Below are 24069 nucleotides of genomic sequence, written 5' to 3'. Positions count from 1 at the left end.
GAAATAAGTTGGGGAATTATAAGCATATGAATTAGATAGACAGTTTAGTCTTGACAACAGTATAATCTGATATAGATTTAAAGAACTTACTCTTCTCAAAGTTACACCAAGCTCTTAAATAATTGATACCTTTTAGTGAAAAATGTTATAATTGCTTTGACGAGTTGTAAAATTATGTCTTATTTAAACCTTTGTAACTGAAATAATAGATAATTATACTTTACACCATATAAAGTACGTACTTATAGTATGCATAGACATATGTTCTTTATCCGTATCCGTCTGTCCATCCGTCCGTTTCTACCCAAGAAAGACGCTGCTTAAATCTATTTTAAACTTTCAAACTTTTCCCCTTACTTTCTCTATATATTTCTCATATCATTAATATATATCATAATAAGCTTCGGTTGTTCGTATGGTTTTAATTTGAGGTGCGTTAACGATTTCGCTTCATTGTCCTCGACTGGGACCAATCAAAAAGTTACAGCTTACATAAAGTACCCGATAATTGCCAGATAATAGTGTTAAGATTAAAGTTGATTGCAATAAACCATGGCAGCTTTCCCTTAGTATCAGTACTTTGATTTGTTATTGTCTTTTTCGCATCGCTTTCAAATAGCGAACTTGAGCGGCCAGAAGTTTAGTTTGGGTAGTGTTGTGGGTGCGAGTGCCAGATGAAGATTAATTTGTATGTTCACCCCCCAGATGCCACCAGAAGACTTGGAAGACTCGGAAGACTGGGTGCCTGGGGCCGGGGGGTTTGGGTCTCGGCAGCACAAAGGCACAGTCACGGTCATCAGCTGTTCATCTCTCGGAGCATCTCATCTCTGGAAACTGCCTCCTGGCTGACCCCAGGTAACAGACACATCGTCATCAGGCAGTCAGAAATGGTGGCTGGATAAGATGGGAGGTTGGGCGCTTTTGTGAAATTCTTGTTTGGGGCCATACACGGTGCCAACTGAATGATGAATGCTGGATGCTGATGCTGGCAAAGAGCTAGTTCTGCTGGATTGTGTTAAATGTTCTATGAAAATTCATGAAAGGCTTGCTCAAGTGCTTGCACGTCCTGGGATTAAAGCCACTTCTCAGTTTCGCAAACTAAGACATTGAGTATATTCACATTCACATATCCTTTTAACACAACACTTCATTATAGTTATCTATTTTTTAGTAGCCACTTCTGGTACAATGACGCCCCTTAGATTGTATTGCCCTAAAATTAATTAAAATAAATATTAGCATAACTTACCTCCAGATCATACGCAGTAAATTAAAATGTTAATGCCACAAAACATGAAATTTAGTGGTGTGAAAAATGGCTATTATATCATTAATGTCACTTTTTATCTGCCTGTATAAATTTAAAAGATATTAAAAATTAAAGCCGCTTTATTTGCACATTTTTCAGATGGGCACAGTAAGAAGCCCGCGAATCGAATGTTTTAGGCGAAACGACAGGTTTTAATTGTGCCTTTAAGTCTTATTGCCCAATAATCCAATAATCCCATTTGAGAGCTTTTGCTATTGGTGGCTATCAAAGGAGTTGATTCACTGGCCTGAGGTTATCTATGCAAATAGGCACGTGTCCTCGATTCGAGGACTTCGAGGGGCAGGAAGACGGTGCGGAATGCCGTTTGCAATAATTTAACTCAAGCCATCTTGACCCAAATTGCGGAGTGACACATCTCGGCGAAATGAAACCGCCCGCCCGAGGAAACTTTCATTTCGCAAGCTGTGGAGTGGGAGCCGTGTGAATGCTTACACTAATTAATGCGACACCTGCCTCATGTCACGTTCTAGTTGGGTTTTTCAGTTGGCGGGATTAATGAATGCAAGCGTTTTCAATTTTAATCCGCAAAAGCCGCAAAACTTTGGCTAGCCGCCATCATTAGCCGTTGTCAGGCGTCAGGCTGTCATTAAAAATGGCTTAAACATCAGCCCAGTAGGCGGTCGAAAAGACCCCATCCCCGACAGACACGTGTTTTTGGGGATGGCAAGAAATGGGACACCAGTGTCGTTGATTTGCGGAGGGAGTCTAATTTACCCCGTTTAATAGTGACAGCATGGAAGTGGTGCACCTACAGACTGAAACAGAGGGTCCTTGAACTTCAAGAATTTCAAAGGCGCAGCGCTGAATGTTTTCCCATTAGCAGAATGGTCGATCGGGAAAACTCTACCCGGACTAGAAGGTATAATGGAAATGCAGGGTTTCCATTAGCGCCCGGAATCGAAGCGAAGGCAGTAAAATTTAAAAGCGCCGTATGCCTTTTGTTCTCCAACTTTCTCTGCTTTGCATTTCATTGAAAGGCATTCTGCACTCGCTTTCACCATCCGATCCAACCCAATCCAATCCATTCCATTCCAGTCCCTCCTTCTGCTCCTCCTCCGTGTCCTTTGTGCCCGCCCGGCTCAATGGGGTTATGGCTGCGGGCAGATTCTGTTTTGAAGGAGGAGCACGGCTCTAATGCAATATAGTATAGTATACTATATAGCCGGCTGTGTGGGCATAACGAGGTCACTGCTTGGGGACAAAAGTTGTCAACTCGAAAATTACACATTCTGGGGATCTGTAAAAAACACGAGCGAGTGTGCAGCTGCATGGGGGCGTGGCCAGAGCCCACATATCTTTGGCAGCCACTGCACAACTGTTGCCTTTATTTCGGCTTATCAGCCTGTAAAATGCGCAATTCAAATGCAAATGTGCAGCTTAATTAAAAATGTGCATTGCTCAGCCAACTCCCCGACCCGGAATACAGTCCGGAATATAGTCGTATAGTCATATATAGCCAGCTATGTGGCCTGGCAGAGCCAATTTAAATATGTGTATGCAAACACACACACACACACACATCTGGGAAATTTAATTAGCTGAGACCTTCGGCTCCTCACTGCTGCTGGCCATAAAAATAATAACGCGGAATGCGAACTCGGTTCGGCTCGCTAGAAGTGGTTGAAACGGATCCGCCACCCTTTGTTGGCTTCCTTTTGCGAGTCGCACATCGCAAAGCGCAAATCGCTCTAAGCCCCACTATTCATTGCCGCCAACATGGGGCGCTTCCACCTGAAAGGGCTCTTGTAAATATTCAATTTCACACGTTCTATCGGCAGCCCACTGCCCACCACCCACCCACTATCCAGTGCTGGCCAACCGACAAACCATCTAGCGCAGCTGTTAGCCAGTGTGGCCGCAAAATCGGCTCGGCACAGCCGGGAAATAAAGTCGCACATATTTTCAAATAAAGCTGCCGTTATCACAAATTGACAGCAAAGTATTGTGCGGCTGACTACTTTGTGCCAGCGGGGTCTGCGGGCTAGGGTTTGTTCCCAAAATGGCTAAATGGCTTTATGCGGTCAGGCAATGGGGCGGGTACGTAATGCGTGCGTAGGCGGCATTCGAAAGGGAGCGGCGACGATCGGAACGGGACGCGACTTCCGCTTCCGGTTACACGCACACGCACACATAGCTTGAAAGTGCCCTGCGGTCGGCTGTCACTGCGATGATTGCGCTGCGCACACAAACACAAACCGCTTTGGAAAACTAATAACCCGTCCCGAAGCGCTTTATTTAACAATATTAAACAGCCAATCTGCCGCTGGCAATTTCCGCATTCGCACTGCTTTTGCGAGGCCTGTCACATCGGCCAGGGATATTCAAACACGTTTTGAATGCCGATCGAAAAGCATACACTCAAAATTCCAAAAACCACAAGCCCAGCGCCCAAGCGCCATCAATTGTTCCCAGCCGACATCCAGCTCCGATCGGGTACCAATAGCCTCGTTCCGGACCCACTAACATGGACGGAGGAGGGGACAACCAGCTAGCGGTGCGGTCCTTGGCCAGGCTGCGCGAAGCCTTCTCCCACTACGCTGGTCCACCCACGGCCTTGCTGCAGGTACCCGATCCTGGCCAAGGAGACGCCCTTGCCCTGCAGATGGCCATAGAAGCCTTCATCTTTGAATTCGAAGAGGATTCCGGCTTCGAGTCCGGCAGCGAAGACGACTAGCAGGACCCCAAAGAGTGAAGTGATACTTCAGTGAATAGCACCCATGTATAAGCCATCATAAGACGAATATATGTATCTAATGTTGCACCAAACGTGGGCTACACGAATTCCTACAGTATGCACTTGTCGTTATGTTCTAAAGATTTCTTCATGAGTAGCTATTGTTGAGCCGTAGAAGTATCCCATCATAATGGGCAGGACCAATTAGCCCGCCTTATGGACAATGATGCACGGCATTAATTAACTCGCAGTCTTACCTTTCGCAAATAGGATTACGCCCACTGAAATGAAATGGAGCCGTGTTTCGAAATGCCTTAGTTGGGTTTCGGTTTATTCATGTCGATTTGATTTCAATTTGATTTCAAACACAAATTCAATTTAAACACACGGATGCCGGTGCATCTGTATCTGTGTGCGAGTTGCAGATTAGTAGAGAGTTGTAGTTACATTTATTTTACACATACATAAATACGCATATTTGTATACATTTTTAATACGCTCGTTCAAGATGAATTTTTCTATTTTTCTCCGAATTTACCATACGCTCTCTTGTGGAACATCAATAATAAATATTTACGTTTGTCTGCATCGGTATATTCGCATGTACGTATATATTGCATTTTGATTCCATGGTTCACATGCCCATCATACGAGTCCGGTTATAAAAAACTCGCTCGAATGTATTTTGATTTGCCTTAAAATCGAAATTGTTTTCTACTTTTCAAGTATTTTTATATATTCCGCCTAATTTAACCCCTTTCGAATAAATCAATGGTTATCACGCCTAAACTTGCTTTGAAATAAATGCTGCCTTTGTCGCCGGAAACCAAAACAAATGGATTTTCTGTAATCTTCGCAAATTTTGAATTCACTGAACTGTACGAGAGTTCGAGGTTCTAAGTTTATATTAAATACAGTGGGGATTATTCCTTAAAATGTTATAGCCACTCGATATGGTGTCTTCCTTGCCAACTTTGTCTTTGTTTAAACAATGTCCACACACTGCTGCTAACATCAATTTTCGATTCATAGATTACGTATGGCTTAATTTCCAAAGAAGCGCGAAACAATAACATGCATGTAAATGAGGAGTACGTTGTTTGCTTTTAATATCAAAATTAAAATATTACACACGTTGTTCATTATTTGTCATTGTTCAGTTTTTTTCGTTTAGATTTAGTTGCCTATATTTGTATAAGTTACTCGTTTCGCTCGGGGCTCTCCGTTGATAAATACACTGAAAACTCTACACGGTTTCCTCTCAGTCGGGAAATAATCTAAGTAATCAAACTGATCCCACCGAACTCGCTACGCACAGGTATAGGTTTAGATATTAGATTTAGATATAGAGTAGATACTCGTATATGCTTGTATATACTATATACTTCTGTTTGGTACATCTATAAATTCTTTACGATTGCTACTGCTGTATACATTAATGGATTCTTGTTGCGGAGAGAGATGAATACGGATTCTTATAAAATGCATAAACATTCAGCTTAAAGTCTAGACTGTGAGCCAACTGCGATTTCCTTCCTATTCTTTCCTCTCTCTCCCCTCTGGTCGGCTTGGATCGATACTATATAGTTTGGTACGAATATAATATATGTCTGCTGATAGGTTTCGTTTTAGAGAGTGCTCGGGGCACTCGTGATAGGGAGGGCTTTACACTGAAATCCATACAATTCATATTGAGTTGAGTTAGTTGAGACCGTGACATGCAATTCGAGAGTGAGTTCTGTAGTGCAGTTGTTGTGAGTGTGATGCGAATCGATTCGATTCGATTCGATTCCATTCGTTCGCTTCTATTCCGTTGGCTGGCTGCAGTTGTGGCTTTCGGTTTCAAAATTTAAATCACGCTTCGATCTATTCAAAAAGTCCCACAGCTCATGCCGCAGGGGCGTGCAACCTGCTCCTGCTACCTGCCACCTGGCGTTTGGACCACGCCCCGCCCGCCGTTGCAGCAACTTACAGCACAAACCCGTAACCTCAGTAACCAGTCGCATCGAACAGATCCGGAAGAACCAGCGGTGGGCAATTGTGCGGACTGCAGGTGACGCTCGGCATCTCGTCGGGAGTCACGGCATCCGTGCAGATGCACTGCAGGCAGTTGCCCGTGTCCTGCGGCAGAATGTCGCCAATTTTATACAGTTTGCCTGGAACGAGGAGCATTTGATTTGCAGTTTAAATGGGATTAGAAGTGAGCAATTGTGATGCGCAGCAATGAAATACGGGAAAGTTGTTTTCATTACTCAGACTCACGTCGGAATGTTTACCCGGCAATCGAATGATTATACTGCTTATTGTATCAGAGACTTTTGTTTGGCTTGGTCTTCTCTTACTGAATTTAGCAAAATATTTGCAAAGGATTAAATAATATTTTAAAAAGGCTTACTCAGCTGATGCAGTTCTTATCAAAACGCAAAGGACTTGACAATACGATTTAAGTCTGGCAAAGCCTTTGTCGCAATGAAAAAGTTCAGTATTATAAACTCAAACAGATGGAAGCAATCTGACCAAATAGCAGCTTGACCGCAAATGCCCGAGGATATTTATTTCTCTGTGCTGCGATAATCCCCTTGGACCGCCACCTCCCTCGACTTGCTTGCTTACCCAAAACATTGCACATACGCCCTGGAGCCAGCGGCGCAGTTGCTATAATCGTTGTCAGGGTGTACGGCGGAACAACGGGGCTCTGCTGAGGCTGATCCTGATTGCTGCTGCTCCTGGTGCTGCTGCTGATGCTGCTGATGGTGCTGGCTGCCAGTGGGTTCATTGTTGTCCCTGCTGCTCCAACCTGGCTGCTACTGCTGTTGCCATTGTCGTTAGCGCCTGACGTTCTGTTGCCATTTGCAATTAAATCCGTTTGGCGACGGGGATGCACATCAACTGCAGTTAGTGTAATGTCAATATTGACAACGCTCCCATTGAATTCGCTGCTGTAATCGTTGTACGAGCTGCGAAAGAAGACGGCGTCGTTTCCATTGTCTTTGCCGATGCCACCGATGCCCCCGATGCCCCCGATGCCGCCGATGCTCCTGTCACTCTTGTTGGCCATGCCAACATCATCGATTATTGTCGATGCCGGCGTTTCCCGCTCCAGGCTGTCGTCCATGGAGTTTGTGTTGTCAGCATTCAGCTCGGTGGATGTCAGCCAGCGGTGGAAGGCGTCGTCTCGCTTCGCGTCTGGTCCACGGCGATCGGGTAGCATCTGTCCAAGCTGGTCGGGAATAAAGCACAGACTGTTAATTCGACTTGACTGCATGGTAAATAATAAACCAGCTCGAGCATGAAAAACCCCATTACAAGAAGCATTTCGGGCTCACTGGGCACACCACCGAAGGCGCAGAGTTCAAGCTTCTCGTCCGGGCAGCCAATGAAGTGGGAGTTTCCCCCAGACTAATTGGGTAAGGTCTTTCCTTGGGGTTTTCCCGAAAAGCTACTTTCGGGAACCGAGTCCTAAAATACCCTGAGCTTCTGACAAATGGAAGATAATAGTTTTAGTCTGTAAGACCTTGGCTTCATCTCGCTTCCCTAGTTCAACTTAAAATTAGAAAAATTACCAAACAAAAGAGGAAGTCTCTTGAAGATTCCTCACGACTATCATTCGCACAATAACAGTATCACTCAGAAAGAGCAAACATTGTCCCTCAACTTTTAATCTAACAGGAAGTTCTGGCATTTATTTCCAATGCTTACGCTTGGAGATGGATATGTTTTTGCGCTACTTTTCCAACACAATGCCCGACCAAAGTGAGGACCCTACTCAACCTCCCAACTCACATCTGTGGCTGCAACTGTGGCCCCGGACTTCTCCATTCCAGACAGCGTGCTTGTCACCATTTCATTTGTGCCTGTCGTCGTTGTCGTCGTCGTCGTCCTTCCCGTTGCCGCCGTTGTCGTTGTCGTTTTCGTTTTCGATGTCTTTGTCGTTGTCGCAGCCGTGGATGTGGATGCCACGTTGCTCGTCATCAACGCCCTGGCCGAGCTGCTGCTAGTTGGAGTTGGCCATTGTGTGGCAGCTGCCTTGGGCTGCTTTGTAGGCGGCTCTGGCAGAATATCGCTGTCGGTTTCCGCCTCATCAGAGTTTTTATCAGCGGCCAAGTCTCCGCTGGGTGCAACGCCGCCCTCTGCTGTGCCTCCATCCCGCGATTCGGGCTCAGATGCGGATTCAGATGCCCTTTGTCGTGCCAACGCCTCTTGCTGCACCATCTGCTGCTGCTGCTGTTGCTGCTGCTGCTGCAGCAAGCGCTGTTTTTCGTGCAGCAAGTGCTGCTGGTGGTGCTGGTGCTGGTGGTGCTCGTGCTCCTCCGTCTTGTAGTCGTAGTAGAGCAGGGCTGGCAAGTTCTCGGGGAAGTTGAGGATTTTGCTGGACGAGTGCGGCTGCTGGTGTGGGTGGTGGCTGTGCTGTGGGCGCGGCGACGGGGGTGGGGGAGTTGGCAGGGGCGTCGAAGCTGCCTGCTGATAATGCGTTGCCTTTGCTGCGTGATTAACACCCAAAGCTGCCACATTCTGTTGTTGCTGTTGCTGTTGCTGATGTTGCTGCTGCGGTATTTTGAGCTGCTGCTGCTGCTGCTGCTCGTGTTTGTGTTGCTTGATTATATTGTAGTTGCCAGCACCGCTCTTTTCGCTTTTGCGTTTTTGATGCATCTGGAGCTGCTGCTTTATGGCGGACTTTTTATAATCCGACTGCTGCTGCTGCTGCTTCTCCCGCTGGCTGTGGTAAACTTCGTAGTCATTAAAATTCTTTTGATTCTTGCGATGCTTATGCCGCTTGCCAACTTTCCTCGCCGCTTTATGCACTTTTGTTGACTTTCCCGTTGTGCTCTCGTGGCGATATGGATCTGAATAGTCACCATCGCCATCGCCATTGGCATTGCCGTCGCCGTCGTCCTCGACACCAAGTCCAACTCCTGCGTTGTCCCCCGCCGTCCTCGCCTTGTTTACATTGGTCTTATCTGCGAGAAAAAGGCAAAAGTTTCTCGTTATATTATGCATGCCGGAAAAAGCCGACGCAGAACCAACCGCACTTCTCCCACCAGCAGAAGATCTCGCCGTCCATGCAGAGACACACCTCGCAGGCATCCAGGCGCGGAACCTGGAAAGGGATATAGCAAATAACTTAGATGTTTCTCCTCCGACAAGTTCGGCCAGCAGGTGCTCCTGCGGCTTATATATATATATGTACACGGAACATGTGGGAACATGTGCACCCACAACCAGACAATCAATCACAACGCCAGCCGATTTGATGGCCGAGATACAATGAATGGGCGAGCAAAGCATACATCTCGGCTGGAGGAGCAGGGAGTCTGCTCTGGGTCTGGCATTCATCTCATCACATGTGCGGTAACGAGCCACAAATTCAAATTATGCAATCTCTTTGTTCAATTACCAGGAACGCTCGTCGGATTATGGTTATTCAAATGACCACAGAAGCAGAGTTCCACTGCAGCTTCCCGCCCACAAAAACGGATGTCTGAAGGAAATTCACTGACAAAACTAATGTTGAGCCAAAAGAAGATGACACAGTAGAAAAATCTTGGTACTTGTTAAATTATACAGCTCTAGCAAACATTTTTGCTACCTATTTAGACCCAAAGATGGTGCAGGAACTTCTCTAGCTGCTTCCGAGTGGCACAGAAACCACAACTGTACGGCTAAGCATTGTTTTAATTCATTTAACTCGTACTTAAGCCAGTGAGCAGTACTTAACTGACTAAATAGTGAAAGAACGAGTTGAAATATTGCCTCTGGCGCCATCCTACCTTCTGTCCGTGCGTGTACTTGTGTCCGTTGGTGAAGCACGCCGCTGCCCTGCTGTGCGGCTCCAGGTCGTCCTGGACAGAGGATACCGCATCCAAGTGGGACCCAGCTCCAGTCCCCCGAGCTGCCGCGGAGTCGCCATCCAGTGCGTTGTCCTGGCCGTCGCTCAGCCCCTGCCGCTGCAGCTCCGCATCGCTGAGCATCTGCTGCGAGAGCAGACGGGCGTCGTACTTGGCCTGGGACTGCGCCGTGTCCAGGTCGTAGTTGAAGTCCTCGTGCTCATCTACATACTCAAAGGGCAAAGCTGCGAAAGGGCGAGAACAAATGCAAAGTAATCCCGTGCTGGTTTGACTTTTCTCATGTGAACAGTGTCAGAAAAAATCGAAAATATATTTACTGTAGGGTGGACCCGCATAACATATTCCCAAGTTTAGCAGCATATGATGTTTTGTTTATTAGGCAATATATGGGTTTTACCGGTTTTACAGCTTAAATATGAGCAAGCTGAATAACAAAAGTGTGATAATGCGAACATTAAACTAATTAACATTTTTGACTTTATTAAATTGGGGTAAATCCGCTGAACTTTATTATTATTCGGCAGAACAAAACTTTTTGAATAGGATTTTAGTTAGCTGAGCAGAAAAAAATACATTTGAATTATATGCATTTATAAATCGCTTGCAAAATATTTCTAAATAAACTATGATAAAAGGTTAATCCTGATGCAATGGTAAAATACCTCTCCATATCTCAGTTCACCTGAGGCTTATATTAGTTTATTCAAAATGCTTGATGAACAAGAATGATAACTATCTATTAATTAAAAACCAAAGAAAATCTATATATTATAGTTATAAAAACAAACAGATAAGTAAAATCCATACTTTAAGTGCTTGGCATTTTTATTTGTCCATTATCGCCCCGACAACAAAAAAAATTAATAAGCGCGTTTGTGTAAGCAAAGCACTAATTTTACTCCGAAGCTCTGACTACTTATACAAATATTTATTCCGACGACTTGCCTGACCGGCCGCCACCGATAGATAAAGTGTAAAGATTCTCAGAATTGACTGGGCTGTTCAGTCTAAGTTGGGATTTGAAGGTTCCAAGATGCGTTCAGCTACCGTGCTACTTGTGGCAATCGCCGTTCTCCTAGTTTCGGGATACGAAGCTGCCGTTGCCCGGGGCGTCTTCAAGGATCCAGCCCATCCTGGAAAGTGTGTTATCGAGGGTTTGGTTCTCGAAAAAGGTCAGAGTGCACGCCACCCACAGAGGTGTGAGCGAATCATATGCGGAGAAAATAGTGCGGCGGAGGTACACACGTAAGTTTGCTCTTCATAACTCTATATATAATGTATATAATATATACGAATTTACTTTAGATGTGGTGCCTATGGACTTCCTCCCGGGAAGAAGTTTGGAAAGTACGTTACCCCAAACGCAGATTACCCTGATTGCTGTAATCGAGAGATTATAAACCAGTAACCCCGTTTTGAAGTAAACGAAATTGAGCTCGAATCAATAAAAACATTATAAATCAAGACAAATAAATAAAATAACTAATTGTGAATATTAAAAACACCATTTAATAATAACTTGTCTTTATAACTTAAGTTAAGAATGTCTAAGATCGGTATTTATCTCCATAAACCTCCCCCTTTCATTGCAGTTGAATTTCAAATCAACAAAAAATGTTGAATGCAGACAAAAGAATTTAAAAAAAATAATTTAGCTATAGTGGAGTTTTGTGACGATAAAAGCAAAGTAACGATGAAAAGCTCTTGCTGATTAAACATAAATACATATAATCCATTACAGAAAATTCATCATTTAGTAAGTAAGCTTAGCTATATTTTAATGTCACTTAAAAGAAGGGAACGCATTGTCCACGGTGGATGAAAGCAACAAAGTATTTAAATGCATGTGATTTATAATAAGGATGGTACATGCAAATCGATGGTCTAGTCTTAAATATATAAAGTGATTAGACTTCAAGCTACGAAGTCCATCAAAACCGCAAAGATAAAAAACATTTTTAAGCCGAAGTGTTAAAGGAAAAGTTTTCAACGTGAAATCCCATAATCCTATAAAATGTTTTCTACTAAATGTCACTACGTGGTTATTTGTCACTACGTGGACATTCGTCACTACGTGGACTGCCTCCTCTATTATTGAGCCCTGTTAACAAAACTGAAGACTTCAAAATAGAGCAAGGAAACAGGCATCACTCGCATCGCTTGTACACAGCAAATTCGTTACTTAGTACGTTACAAGGTCCACCCTGCAGTAGGCACTCAGCACACAAAATCTGATCGGCAAGCTGTTGCCACCTTACAAATGAAATTTTGGCAAAATTCGCAGAGGCCATAAACGTTTGCTGGCATTTTATTATGCATATTTGATAAATTATCATAAAAATAAGAAGTGAAATAAATCACGGGCCACATAAAAGCCAGCGCTGTGTGTGCATATGTATGTTGTTTTATGGCAAACAGTTGTCATTAAATCAAAAGGCTGCACTCATTATGACATAAAAGCAGGGAAAGGCAAATGGAAAATGTGAAATGTGAAAGCGCAAAGCACTCATAAAAATGCAGAGTGAAACGCTTGCCGTAATTTATGTAATACAGATTTAATAAGGCTGTAAAACGGATTCTCCTTTTATTCCGTCTGCTCTCCATAATTCAAGCAAAGCAATCGGCGACAGAGAGCTGCTCAGTCCGAAGATTGAGGGACTCCCAGACTCCCAGACGCCCCACTCACCCTTGGTCCGGCAGAGTAATCCTAGGATGGTGGCCAGCAGGAGGCAGGTCCTAAGGGAATTGCCGCTCGTCATGCTGTCGCTCCTTATAATCCCAAGAAGAATCTCACTTTCGGCGGATTTCACGGATGGCATTGCACTTTGCTTGCTGCACATTACTTGCACATTTTTGCTCTGACTCTTTGCTTGGCTCCTTTGGCCCACACACACTGGCACACACTCCGAGCGATATTCCGACACACCGGTACACCAATACACCGACACAGCAAGGATTCCGCACAGGACAACCTTCGCCGCTGTTTGTTCGCCGTTTTAGGTGGCTCCGATGTTTGTTTGCGCTCCTTCTTCGTTTGCTGGCTGTGTTTACGCTAGCACTTTATATCTTGGTAGCAACTGCTGTTTTTATCGCACTCGAGTTGTTTGTTATTTTTAGAATGCACACTTGTACCTTTTCATCTTGCCACTCGAGGGCGGAGGTGGAATGCTGCATTCACAATGCCGATGCTGCGCCTGCTAAATGTGGGCCCTCTTAAGTAGGCAACGATTTTCGCAGCCATGCCAATTTATGGAGGCTGAATGTAAATGGAACTCAACTACCGCCATTAGGCCCCGCTTATATTGAACTTATTTCACGGGCTCCTAATGGCGCAACTGTGATTCACTTTCCCCGGCCTTCAGTCGTTCGGCTTTCGCCCTCCGCCTCCCAACTCCCCCACTTGGCTCCTTTCGCCGGAGCTACGTGCCTGGTTAGTTGAGAAAGACCCAACAAGTGTTTCCTTCAGAAAGTTGCCTTACGTAATCTGCGAAAGGAAGCTGCGGCAGCTGCGATTGCCACGTTCTGTGGCGCCCGATTTCGAATGAAATTGAATCCCATTAACTAATCATAAAGAAGTGAATGCGGAGGAGGTCTTCCCCGATGGACGCATACTCCCACTCCCGGTCCGAGTGCTCGTGCTCGTGTTTATCCAACGGCCGGGGTAACTGCACCGCCCATCCATTTAATCTGTGGCACTGGAGAGGCTTAGCTATCCAAATAGCACGAGCACTGGAGCGGGTAAGGGGGTTAGGTGCTCAGGGTGGTGAGGGGCGCCACCGGGAAATCGGGGAGCTGGAAACACGGTGGCTGGGAAAGCAAAGCAAAGCAAAGCCAAACGGAACGAAAGCATCCGCAGGAGGCTGGAGCGGAAATTCATTGCCAGTCCCGGCCACGTTTGAAGTGTGAGAAATTAGCGCCATGCCAGCGGCAATCCCAATCCCAATCCCAACCAAGTCCGGATCCCAATCCGCACACCCACGTGACTGTCGCACACATTGATGGATGAAACAAAGCGGGCAAAGGTTGGCAGCCATAACTTCTAATAAAGGCGGTCCGAGTGCCGCGTGGCCGGGTGGTATTTAATTTACGTTTAATTTGCGACGATTTCCGTTCAACTTGATTGAGTTTCGACTGCACTGGCATGCCGTGATTTATTCGCAGGCGCCTTAAATGGCATTCGTTTTGTCTCCGCGGCTCACTTTCCGATGTTTGCGTTTGATTAAGAGAGGCGGAGAGAGGGTCTCTAATTACATTTTATGTTAATTGAATGCACTTCTCGCACCAAGACTCGCTTTAAATCGGCCACAAAGCGGCGTCGGTCCGTCACACACGGCGGCTACGCGATGACTGAGTCCTTGGACCTGCGACACTCTGCGCTCAGCACTGCGACGCCACTGTTGCCGCGGATGCTGAGTCCTTTGTATTTATTGCACACAAGCACAGCAGCCGCCGACAACTCAATCTCCGCTCTCTCTCTCTCTCTCTCTTTATCTCCTGCGAGAGAGCGCTCTCCCCGCTTTTATGAATGAGTTGTGCGCAATAAACACAGCTGCGACAGCAGCAGAACGCAACGATAACAGCGCCTGTTAACCGGCTGTTAGCCACCGGATTCATGCAAATTGCACCAAAGTGAATCAGCTACAGGCCGCTATTCGTTATTTTCGGTGGAAATTGCATTTTCCCCTTGGCGCCTTCGGGCCATTTGGGCTCGCACGTGGCACCTGAAAATGCATTGTCGCCACCGCCGGCAGTTGTCTTAATCACATTGCACGGGGGAAAACATATCACTGCAGATGAAAGTATCTTCTCAGTCAGTATCTTGTAATCACTACCAAGAATGACCTGCGCGAAGCAGCGATGTGTGCATGTGGGTGCTCTATCTTTGGTTTTGCCAAAGGGGTAACGATGAACTTATAAGTAGTATGATAGAAGCATACATAGTATATGAAATATTCTTCGAGTGGTCCTTCAAGCCGCAATTATCACCTCTCCACTTAAGAAAAATGCTTTGAGTGCAAAAAAAGCTTTGATAGTGAAATACTTTTTAAAATTCTTAATCCTACAACTTGATGCTTTTTATTGAAAAATGCTGGGATGGGGAAACTTGTGCAGGTTTCAAATTGTTTAAAACTCAATTGCTTTAATAAGCGTGCTATAGTGCATTGAACGATTCAATTTGTATTCAATTGTTTTCGCACATTATAATTTCATCGGCAAATGGCTGAACGATTATAATTTTAAAAGTGATACTTTAAACAAACAAGGATTTTGAGCAGCGCACTCTCGGGAACGGGATGCTACGATGTGGAGGAGCATAGTTACATTAGCATTGGACATCCTTGGGGCAGGACATGTGGCGCACAGCACCACCACGGGCTAAAGTTCAGTCCAAGGCACCGGGAGCAAAGTGTAAATATGTAAATGACAGAGGCCCACACACCCGTACACACCCACACACAGCCACACACACTTAAGGACGCAGGACCTGTCAGGACTGTGAGGCCGTTGAGTGACGGGCGATGTTTGCTGTGAAGCTTGTTAGACATTACAATGCGTGTTTGTGCCAGGATAACTGTCAACAGTTGCCGCTGAATTCGCAGCTTTTCTTATTTTTCAAGTTTGCTAATTTCTTTTGTACACTTTGAGCTGCCTAACAATGTCATGCATTAACACAATATAACAATGCCCGCCCAAATGGAGAGCTACTCCTCCGCTCCTTGAGTGTCCTTGGATTTTGTGCAACAGTTGGCGATGAATGCGCCAGATAAATAACGGCCCAGAAGTTGCCTCAGATGTTACAATCCATTCACTTCCGGTCATATGAGGGATGGCGATTGACCCAATCTAAGTGCTGAATATTTATGTGAATGCAAATCGTTATCCGTGCGAGAGCAATTTATGCAGAAAATATTTATATCGTTATGGCTAAACAATATTGCCAGCTGGCAGATGATGCCGATCCGATATGAATTTAATGTTTGCCAAAGCAATTATATTGCTCCCCACAAATGCGCGCATTAATCGAAATCATAACCAGCAAAAAGCGCGTATGAGAAAATGTATTTAAATATTTAACTATGCATTATATGAATAACCATATAAATTAAGAGTTGTGGCCTACATATATTGTCACTATAAACCGGTCATCCGTGCTAAAAGGGTTGCACATTAATAATTAATTATTTTAAAAAATCTTACTTTATACCTACTCACATACAAATACTGTGAAAATAATTTATGGAAATAGTTAAATCGCTTTAATTTATTTCCTATATTATATTTGCCGCAAATGTTAAAAAGATATTGTTTTAAAATGTATTAACATTAAAAGCGTACAAATTTTTATTTCAATATACTATTTTTATACCTGTGAATGTCGCGTTGTTTTTTTAGAATTTGCGGAATTTCTTTTAGTGCCTTCATTACTCTTTTTTTCTAGATGTTGTACCGACATAAATCTTTGCAAATCACGTGGAAATTTAATAAAACTGTCATCAGCCCTTTGCAGATTTAACAGTGAGCATTCTTTGTTTCGACCAAGGTTGCTTTCGAGCATCTTAGGCTAATCCTTTCATAAGCCGCAAAAAAGCCTATTACAAAACTTCGGTCATAAATATTAGACGTATTGTTTTAAAATTTAGGCTTGGAAGCCTTGACCGTGCCATAAAAATGATGATGACAGGACATGCGCTGCTGCCCCAAGGCAGATGTCTTAAGTTTATGCAAATTAAATCACAATTATAAATTCCAAGCCCCCTTCCGCCGCCTGAGTTGGCCCTGACCAGAACCAAGTGGCTATCCAGCCAGAGCCATCATCTTGGTCTAATCTCGTAGCGGGGCGGGGTGGTATGGCCTTGAGCTCACATTACGCTTGCAAAGCCATATACCATATACTATATGCCAAATGTAAATATTTAATATGCTAAAACTCATTCGACACTCGAGTCTGCAGCTCTTTGACAGACGCTCCTCGGTGGCATTGTGAAACAATCTGTGGAATAAACGAGTGTTTTTGGTGCGGATCCTCTGAAAACTAGGACTAAAAGCTCTGGTGCACTTCGTTGACGGGATAATACCCTGCGAATTGGATATTTAATACGTTCTTGATTCTGGAAATATCTTAATGCCCTGTCATGGAAATGCGAATTTCATTTTATAACAAATATGTGGATTATCGATAGCTGAACATTTGATTCGTGCTTTTCGTGCGTTTTATTTTGTGGCAAAGCCAGATTTACCTGTGTAAATTCCTGCTCCCAGCCTTCGATGGAGCTTGATGACCATTAAATTAAATTGATACTGCAATTGAAATCACCTTCCATTGCACATGTGCACATTTTTCATTGATTAAGCTGAAAAAGCTTAAAGACGAACCGATATATCGGAATTAAATTCGCTTCAAACGCACTCAGTGGGTGTGAAAATGCTTAAAAGTTTTTCCGTGTACCAAACAGAAGTTGGCAAGTGAACCCACACCCATCAGTGTGTGTACCTAGGTGCATAGTTGGCGAAACTAACAACAGTATGGAAATCAGTTAACACAAAAATAACGTAACGAACGAACTGGAGACTACTCCAACTTGGGCTCTTACTCAACAGCTTTTTTGGCTCCCTGTTTCGGGTTCCGTGTTTCAGATATGGTACTTGTGCCAGTGCTGCCCAGTTATTTTGTTATTTATTTCATTAATTAGAACTAAATGTAGAGAACCTTATCAGGTAATATCAAAAACTAGAATGCTATCTTCGGTTACGCTAATTTGATGTTATATATCATTAAAAGGGATCTCACATTTTCAACAAAATGTTGAAAGCAGATGGGTAGAATGCGTCTTTTACAATGAATATTCGAAACGAGTTCCGTAGTATTCTGTGTTTCCCTTGGCAGCACTGGTCGGTGGCCTGGGGCCACTTCCTGTTTTCATAGCTGTTATCTGCGCCTTTTGTCTCTTGACCGAAAAGTTTCTCCTCCGCCGGCCTGAGGCCTGATTAAAGCGAAACTTAAATGCAAAACACTTCAAAATTGTCTGATTACGGACGCTGAAGATGAAATGCAATTGCGAGCCATTTCGTGCTGCACCTGTAATTATGGCGCAGCGAATGGAAAATGTGGAAGGCGCGGGGCTCGGCGTTCGCCATTGAAGTGTAACACAAAAGTATGAGGGATTGCTAAAAGCAATTTGAAAACAACAGAGTGAAAGCGCTTCCAGCTCCCAGCTCCCCGATCCCATCACCCATCTCCCAGCTCCCCGTGCTCAAGAATCGCAGAAGTTGGCGTTGCTATGGCAATTATGGGGCTGCAAGAGGTTGCAGCGCATCGAATGGATGAGTGGGGTACCACGACAGCCCCAAGGCTCAAGGATACACTCAGAAATTGTCATTGCTTAACGAAAAGTTTTAGGTATACTTTAAATTCGTTTAAGAAGTTAAAGAATAGAACCAGTCAAGGAGGAAAGCTATAGTCGAGCGTATCGACTATCAGATACCATTTGTTTAGTCTGCTGGCAAGACACTATTCATTACAGACTTCCAAATTTACTACTCGAGTATTCGCAGTTAAAATGCATTCTATTAGATATTATATCTAAAATATCTATATATATCTATATATCTAATTGAACATTGAATGGAATGATTTGCATTAGAAAGCGGTTAATAATACACCCCGCAACAATTAGGTAACAACAGATGACTTTTTGCGAGTGTGGGCTGAAGTGGGTGGCAAGCGTGGGTGGGGATGGGGCTGCTATCTCAGTGGCATACTTAGCAGAGGAACATTATCCTGCATTATCCTGGAACTTTATCAAAGTGCACGGTGAGAGCTGCTCCGCACCTGCGGCTGCGACAACTTGTCAGCCAGCTACGGCTGTATCCCTGATCCTTTTAGCTGTTTCGACTGGCTTAGGCCCAAGTTGGCCGCAGGAAAGGCCCCAACAAGTTGCACGCAATAAAACACGTATGTGCCGCAATTAAAATCCGCACGGCGGGGAAAGAGCAAGGACCTTTTCACATATTAATGAAGGGCCATAAGTAAACATTGCCTTTGTAATTACCTTAGGCAACCACAATGGACTCGGGTTTTATTTCGGGGCTGTTGACTTTGAATTAACAGAAACAACCAGCATGAATGGACGGAATGGACAAAAGCGTAGTGCAAACATAAGGTATTTGCATTCGGATATTGTTGCCAAGGACTAAATATTAAATCAGTAACCGGTTATGTTGGAAGGTGCGCAAAGGGTGGGCTGTGCTGATCGGGCATTTCACTTTTTATTGCCAGTCGGGTTCCTTTTTTATTGGTCGCCATAAAGAGATTCCTTGCTGATATGTTCGTTCACGTCTAGCCGCTCTTTTATGGCGCATAAATCTGTTCGAACGACGCCGAATTCCTTTGCCGAAAAAAGATATCCTGCACGGCGACCGCTCCCTTTTTTTAATCCCTACAGCCTGCTAATTTCGGCAACAAATCTGCTAAGCCAGCTTATGGTCACACACAAAGTCGCAGGCACACACACACACACACTCGTCTGAGTCCTGCAGGAATCCTGATTTGCACACATGTGTTCGTGTTCCAGGGATACACACGGCGCCCTTCGCGTTGGTTTTTATTGTGGCAGAATCGGAAATTGAAACGTAAATCTTTGTGGCATTGCCACAGTCGCAATTGATTTTTTATGGCCCGTTGCTGGCCTTATGAGCGATTTAATCACGAACCCAAGGATGTCCGGGTTGGAGATTAATTCGAGCTGAAGCCGTGCAACTGGTGGAATAATCGAATTGCGACCATCATTGTTCGCACAAATACGATTCGCTGGCATCCAGCAGTTTGTTTATGCTTTCGCCCACAGCGGGCACAATTTGTTTTAATTGCGAGCAAAACAACTGAATAATCACATTACATCGCCGGTGGCGTGGAGGGAATGAAGTGGGTGGCAGTGGGCGGCAGAGGGTGTCTGGTTGTTTACCAACTGCAGCTGATGCAGTTAAGCTCTGCGGAGTCGGCAGCTCGGACGCGTGCAGGCGGCTTGAAAAACGCGCGAACTGCGAGCATCATATGCCAACTTCGATAAGTTGCAGAGACGTAAATAAAGCGCAATGGGAGAAAGCCCGATGCGGAATTGTGTCAACAGCAATCGCCATCCCAATCCGCCAGTCACGAGTGCACTCGGCGCACTCCGCGTACGGCCATAATCTTAAATTTAAATATATATAGCAGTGCGGCGCCTCCTCGAGTCCGCTCATAACGATGTGGCAATAGCTCTCCTCCTGATTAAAGACCAGTGCTCTTGGACATACACACGTGTGTGCACATACGCTCGCTTAAAGCACTGGATGACAGGCAACGGCTGTCGCAAAGGATTCATATCGTTTCGTTTCGTTTCGTTTACTCTTGCTGCCTGCTAGCCCCAATATTACGCATACGACGGGTGGGACGGATGAACGGATGGACGGGCTGCATGGTCTGGATCGGTGGATGGGTGGCGGGGTGGAGCGGGTGCGAAGTGTCAACCACTTGCAACTTTTGACGTTATATTTTTGTTGGTTTTCAATTAAAAAGTTTGCCTTATCCTGCTTTTGTTGCAGCGCCCAACTGGCCTCCTCGGCTGCAGTTCGTCCCTTTTGCCGGATTTCATTGTTCGGATGCCTCTGACAGCCTTCTGACAGCCTGTATGCAACACATTTCAGCCAAATGGAAATCGCAGACAATTGCCATTGACGTGGGCAAACCATTTAGGTAAATAATTGTTTTGCCAGCTAAGTCCGGCATTTACAGCAATCAAACAATGGGCAGCAATTTCGCAGCTTCCGAACTGAATTAATATGTATGTATGTTGCATGAAAATCACATGATATATGTATATGCCATAGCTGTGTTCGCACATAAATGTTTTAAGCCAAACGAGAGGTAAAGAACAACATAAGGTCTGGCGGAAATAAAAACGTTTAAAGTTTCCGACAATCTTCAAGTAAGAAGGCAACTTAACTACGGCAAGTGACTGAAGTGTACGAGTATACTTCAATGGCACATCCATTATTTGTTGAAAGGACTTACACACAATTTTTGCAACTTACTCTTCAACAACAATATGTTGAGTTGCCTTTTATTCTATACGCAAACTTGCAGTGAAATCCACGTCTCTTTTATGAGTCATGCAATTTTTAAAACGACACAAAAAAAGGAAATATATATGATTAGTTATATGCTTTCGCATTTTTAAAGTTGCCCGTTGGCTTATTTATTTTGAAAAATATTTAAAATACTACGAAACTGATATAAAATTAAACTTTTAGTTGCCAGTCCAGTCAACCGACCATTCAGATCCTTGATTTACAATTCACAGAGAATTCTTTGATGTTCCATACATTTGGCTTCGTTTTCTGATTTTAGGTGCTATCTTTCCACAAATATGTTTTTATAGATAAAAGTTGCAGCACATGCAGCAAAGCCCTGAATTTCCTAAACAGAAATACAATACTTTCGATTTTTTGTTAATAACGGGCTTAAAGGACATTTCTTCAATGCATACATTCGTAATACGGCTTTCTGCCAAGTTGATCGTAAATTTTGCTGACAAAACTCCGTTTCAGGCACGTTATATTATCCTGGCGCACTTCCAAGCGTAATTGATTGATTGATGGATGGATGCATGGATGAACCAGGAAGCAGCACACATGTGGATGTGGGGCGGGGGTGGCCTGCCCTCCGCCAAACACATCCAACAGGACATCGAGCGATATTAAAGCAACGTCCTTCTGCCAAAAGTCCCGGCAACTTAGCACATTTAATCTTTAATTAAGAGCAGCAAGGACGAACGTTATCTGACCCTCTTTGGGGCAGTCGACCGCCCTGCCGGCTTAAATGATGCGTTAAGATGACTCCGATGAAGGATCACGAAAGTGGCTTGCGGCTTTCGGGGTTTCTGTGGCCCGTTGGCCGTAAAAGGACTTTAAGGCCAAACACTGGGCCGCCAAAAGGACACGAATCCCGAGGCACTGGAGGGCAGGCCAAAGGCAAATGGTAAATGGCAAACGGCAAATGGCAGAGTAAACCTCCCATCCACATAATTCGCAAAGGCATTGCAAATGAATTAAATTACACAGAAGTGCGAAATAATGGCCGGCAGCCCAAAGAGTTGCGTTGCCAAGAGCCATGCAAATGGCCAGTCGGCCGGAGGGGCAAGGATTCCAGGACTCCAGCTCCAAGGGGAGCAGCGCTCGCCGGGTGCTAGCTAAGGCAGGGAGATTCTCGCCAAGGCGAATTCCTATTAAAATTCAATTGCCTGTAAATAAAATGATGTCGTGACGAACTTGGATTGTTTGTCACTTAATTAAGGTTAATGCGCACGTCCGCTCGGGAGCAAGGCTTAACTTTGGATCGGTAAACAAGTGCCATGCGTAATTAAATTTCCAATGAGGGCGGCACACCAGCTGCCAGTTGCCAGCCTGCCGAACTTTGACCCCCGGGCCGTAGTTCATCCGGCGGACGTAGTTTCGGGAAACAGGACATGGGGCAAATGGCTTCTGCCGACTGTGTGACAAGTTTATTTCATTATGGCCGCAGAGCACAACACTTCCTCCTGCTGCTGCTCCTCTTCCTGCTCCTCCTGCTCCCGCTGAGCCGAGCTGAGTTGAGCTGCCATGTCGCCGCAGAGTGGAATCAAATTGAAAGTTATCAAAATGTGTGCATAACGGTTTGTTAAATAGTTATTGTGCTGGCACTTGCTCCTCCGGCTGTCGCCCGACCCCCAAATGAATTCAATTACGCCAACAAGTCACACAAGTGTCTCCCATGCACATCGCAAACAGATTTGCATGGCAAACAAAACTTTCCCAGCCGCCGCATGGACGAGTATGCGTATACCTAATGCGGATGCGACTGCGGGCGCCACTGTGACCGGGACTTCACTGTACGGCCAATCGGTTTCCGGTGGCAAGTCCAGTGTCACGTCATTGGAATTTGCGAGATACTTTGGCCCGAAGCGCAAGCAGTTAGCGACACCCGAAGCGGCCATAAACGCTGCTTTGCAGGTTGACTGGGCCAACGACGCATGGATCCTCGGATCGGAAGCAATCTTTTGGGCCTAGTGGCAATACAAGGATATGAGTGGAGCCCACTCCTATAGAAATTAAGCTTTTTTTGCTGAAACTTGAAGAATTTCCTTATCAAACCAGGCCGTAAACTTTCCCGAAGTTTTCCTGCGGCTGGGGGATAAGAGTGTGATATGATGGCTTGGGTTTTATTGTCTCGTCTGGATTGCAACTCCCTTTATGGCTGGCACACTTCAGCTGGCTGATCCATTAAGGCCAGCAAATGGCGGTCCGACACGCCAGCAAATTCAATACAAAATAGAGAAAAGTTGCCGCCAACTTAAACAGCACTCAGCTCGACTCGATTCTCGATTCAGAGGAGGAAAGTGGGCGGGTTTTGCCTTCATTTTTTACAGCCGCTGCTGCTGCTGCAAACTTTTCTCATTAGTCACTATTTTTAGCTGCAGTTTAATTGTTACACACTCGCAGGACGAAAGTTTTGCTGCCAGAACTGAGTGCCGCCGGCTCCCAGAGTCGTTTCATTTTTTATTCCCCGATGGGAATTCGGCGGCGGAGGTGGCTGGCATTTGAGCAAGATTTGTGTAAACAAATTAAGCGTGCTGCATGCCACTTCTTTTGCCGCCATCGAGAAGGTGCGAAATGAATATGCGCTGAACTTACGCCCCGCGAAATTAAAAGTTTTCGGGCCCCGGTGGCAATTAAACTTAATGCGTGTGTGTAGACGGGGCAACTCGGCAATTACACAAACGCCCGAGCAATGCCTGTAATTCAGGATCAAACGAGGACATGCCGCAGTCCTGTTGCGACGCAGATCCTTCCGAGGCGGGAATCTGCCTAATGGCGGCCCAGTGGCCTGGTCGTTCTGTTCGCAGAAATTTCATACATCCGCAGGTGGTCCCTTTGACGGGGTCCTGCCATCCCGCCATCCAAGATGCTCCATCACATCAGATACGTTTGAGACAGCCAGCTGGCTTTAATTAAGTGCATGCCTTCGCTGACGCTTGAAGATGAAATCCTTTGACTTGCCAGCGCCAGGAATTTGCTGGCACAACAAATTAAAAGACAATTTGCATTAACCCCGGACGAAATGACACATCCGTGCGGAGTCAACAGTTGCAAAGGTATTTTCATATTAAATTACCGAAGACGAGTCTACTTGCAACAGAAGTGCA

The 24069-nt window shown here is 45.0% G+C and overlaps 3 protein-coding genes across 5 annotated transcripts; 2 read left to right on the top strand and 1 right to left on the bottom strand.

The window, feature by feature from the left end:
* Positions 1 to 3631: 3631 nt before the first annotated feature.
* LOC6620688 lies at positions 3632 to 4122 on the top strand. The gene has a single exon (XM_002044851.2). It carries the CDS (start codon positions 3795 to 3797, stop codon positions 4002 to 4004), a length of 210 nt encoding a protein of 69 aa, XP_002044887.1. The 5' UTR covers positions 3632 to 3794; the 3' UTR covers positions 4005 to 4122.
* Positions 4123 to 4314: 192 nt separating this feature from the next.
* Positions 4315 to 14230, bottom strand: LOC6607901 (ataxin-2 homolog). Of its 3 annotated transcripts, none has more exons than XM_032715889.1 (7): positions 13939 to 14230; positions 12537 to 13047; positions 9773 to 10074; positions 9030 to 9102; positions 7788 to 8962; positions 6618 to 7224; positions 4315 to 6160 (listed from the first exon to the last, which is right to left on the bottom strand). In XM_032715889.1, the coding sequence occupies exons 2-7, from the start codon at positions 12688 to 12690 to the stop codon at positions 5994 to 5996; spliced, it is 2478 nt and encodes an 825-aa protein (XP_032571780.1). In that variant the 5' UTR covers positions 12691 to 13047; positions 13939 to 14230; the 3' UTR covers positions 4315 to 5993. The 3 variants fall into 3 exon arrangements, with proteins under 3 accessions (XP_032571780.1, XP_032571781.1, XP_032571779.1); XM_032715890.1 differs by having other exon boundaries at positions 12537 to 13044; XM_032715888.1 differs by lacking the exon at positions 13939 to 14230 and having other exon boundaries at positions 12537 to 13796.
* LOC116800506 lies at positions 10849 to 11357 on the top strand. The gene is made up of 2 exons (XM_032715891.1): positions 10849 to 11095; positions 11156 to 11357. The coding sequence occupies exons 1-2, from the start codon at positions 10884 to 10886 to the stop codon at positions 11256 to 11258; spliced, it is 315 nt and encodes a 104-aa protein (XP_032571782.1). The 5' UTR covers positions 10849 to 10883; the 3' UTR covers positions 11259 to 11357.
* Positions 14231 to 24069: the final 9839 nt, after the last annotated feature.

Source organism: Drosophila sechellia, chromosome 2R (assembly GCF_004382195.2).
Source record: "Drosophila sechellia strain sech25 chromosome 2R, ASM438219v1, whole genome shotgun sequence".
NCBI classification, from domain to species: Eukaryota; Metazoa; Arthropoda; class Insecta; order Diptera; family Drosophilidae; genus Drosophila; species Drosophila sechellia.
The sequence above is the reverse complement of the archived record's forward strand: the minus strand, read 5'-3'. Positions and strand labels throughout refer to the sequence as shown.